The sequence below is a fragment of the Elephantulus edwardii genome, unplaced genomic scaffold (genome assembly GCF_000299155.1).
Source record: "Elephantulus edwardii isolate Elephantulus edwardi_28Jun2011 unplaced genomic scaffold, EleEdw1.0 scaffold00066, whole genome shotgun sequence".
Classification (NCBI taxonomy): domain Eukaryota; kingdom Metazoa; phylum Chordata; class Mammalia; order Macroscelidea; family Macroscelididae; genus Elephantulus; species Elephantulus edwardii.
This window is the reverse complement of record NW_006399816.1, coordinates 4,232,807-4,234,635: the sequence shown is the minus strand read 5'-3', so window position 1 is coordinate 4,234,635 and position 1,829 is coordinate 4,232,807. Positions and strand designations below refer to the sequence as shown.

At 36.9% G+C, this 1,829-nt stretch overlaps 1 protein-coding gene across 1 annotated transcript in view; it reads left to right on the top strand.

Moving 5' to 3' along the window:
* Positions 1-1,829, top strand: part of SCAPER (S-phase cyclin A-associated protein in the ER) — a 507,933-nt gene that overhangs the window by 142,286 nt on the left and 363,818 nt on the right. The window contains exon 16 of the mRNA XM_006888275.1: positions 404-485. Within this exon, the coding sequence (XP_006888337.1) occupies positions 404-485 (82 nt within the window). The remainder of the gene's footprint in view (positions 1-403; positions 486-1,829) is intronic.

Genomic DNA, 1,829 nt, shown 5'->3' with positions numbered 1-1,829 from the left:
TTCCATTATTTTAAATGACTTGTCTTGGGTTAAACTGTAGAATCTGTCTACTAACTCCATAGCATGTGACTATTCTTGTATCTGCTTTATTTCCTTATTTTACTTGGTTTTCTGGAGATTTCCCCAGTGTCTTCATAGTCTAGTCATCTGCAAGTGATAACGGAAATCTAGCCTCTAAAACATCTACCCTCTGCTGTGGGTATTGTATTCAATCCATGTGTGGATTGAAGAATATATTTAAAGTGCAGTATGTGTTGTTTCCTTAACATTTAATTAACAGCATATCTGGCATTTTTAGGCACTCAAAATTTTTATTTAAAAAATTAAATATTTTTTTAACCTCATGAGAATTCTATTTGCTGCCTAAGCAGTTGTGTTTATAAATTTCACTGTCTTCTTACAGGGACAGGGAAGAACGATTGGCAGCACTCACAGCTGCTCAACAAGAAGCTATGGAAGAGCTACAAAAAAAAATTCAACTCAAGGTACGAATATATACTTTTATTTTAAATTTTAGATCTTTCAATGGATCATGGCATTAAAATACTATCCATATAATGAATTTATATGCCTAATAGTTGGACAGTATTGTTAATATCACATACAATTAAAATCTTTCTGAAGACCATCTAAACATGGCTCAACAGAGAAGTACCAGAAATTTCAGTTAGATTTAGAAGCAGTTGTGGCACTAGGGATATCACTGTGGCACTAGGGCTAGCATTGCTGATGTCAGATAGATCTCTGCAGAAAGTAGAGAGTACCAGAAGGATGTATCTTAGTGTTTTAATGACTAAGAAAGGCATTTTACTGTGTGAATCATACCAAATTATGACTAGAATTGAGAAAAATGGGAGTCCCACACCACTTAATTATGCTCATTCTGAACCTGTACCAAGACCAAGAGACTGTCATCAGAACAGAGCAAGGGAACACAGCATGATTTAAAATCAAGAAAAGTGTACATTAAGGCTGTATCCTTTCCCTATGCCTGTTCAGTGCAAATGCTGAGCAAATAATTTGAGAAGCTGGATTTTATGAAGAGGAATGTGGCACCAGGATTGGAAGAAGTCTCATGATCAACCTGGGTAATGCGGAAGTGAAGTAGACTTGAAACACTTCTTGCAGATGCTCAAGGACTATAGCCTTCAATATGTGTTACATATCAATCAAGAAGACAAAAGTAATCACCACTCAGCCAAGAGGCAGTATCATTCATGATCGATGAGAAATGATTCAAGTTGTCAACTTTCTTGGAACCACAAACAACACCCTTGGTCTCAGCAGTCAAAATCAAAATAGGTGTTACATTGAGAAAAATCCACTGTCAGGGACTTCTCTATGGTATCAAGGTATTAAAGACTTTGGTGCACCTGATGCAAGCCATCATAGTTTCAGTTGCTTGTTATGCATCAGAAAGTTGGATAATGTATAGAGAAAACATAAGAATTTGAGTTGTGGTTTTGGAGAAGAGTACTAAATATCCCAGGTACTGCCAGGAGAAGAAATAAGTACGTCTTGGAGAAAGGGCAACCAGTGAGAAAAGAGTAAGAGAAGATGACTTTCAGGAAGGCGGATTGACACAGTTACTTTAACAGTGGGCTCAAGTGTATCAAATAAAGTGAGGGTAGCACAGAATAGGGTAAGTTTCAGATCTGTTGTTCCTAGTGTTACTAGTAGTCGTACTTGACAGAACCTAGCACAGCAACACAATCATTAGATGTTAAGAGTCATATAACTTTGCCATGACCTTTTTAATTTAGGGAACTCTGATGATTTAATGGTAAGGAGTTGTGCTGCCAATTTGAAGGCATGCAGTTTGAATCCAG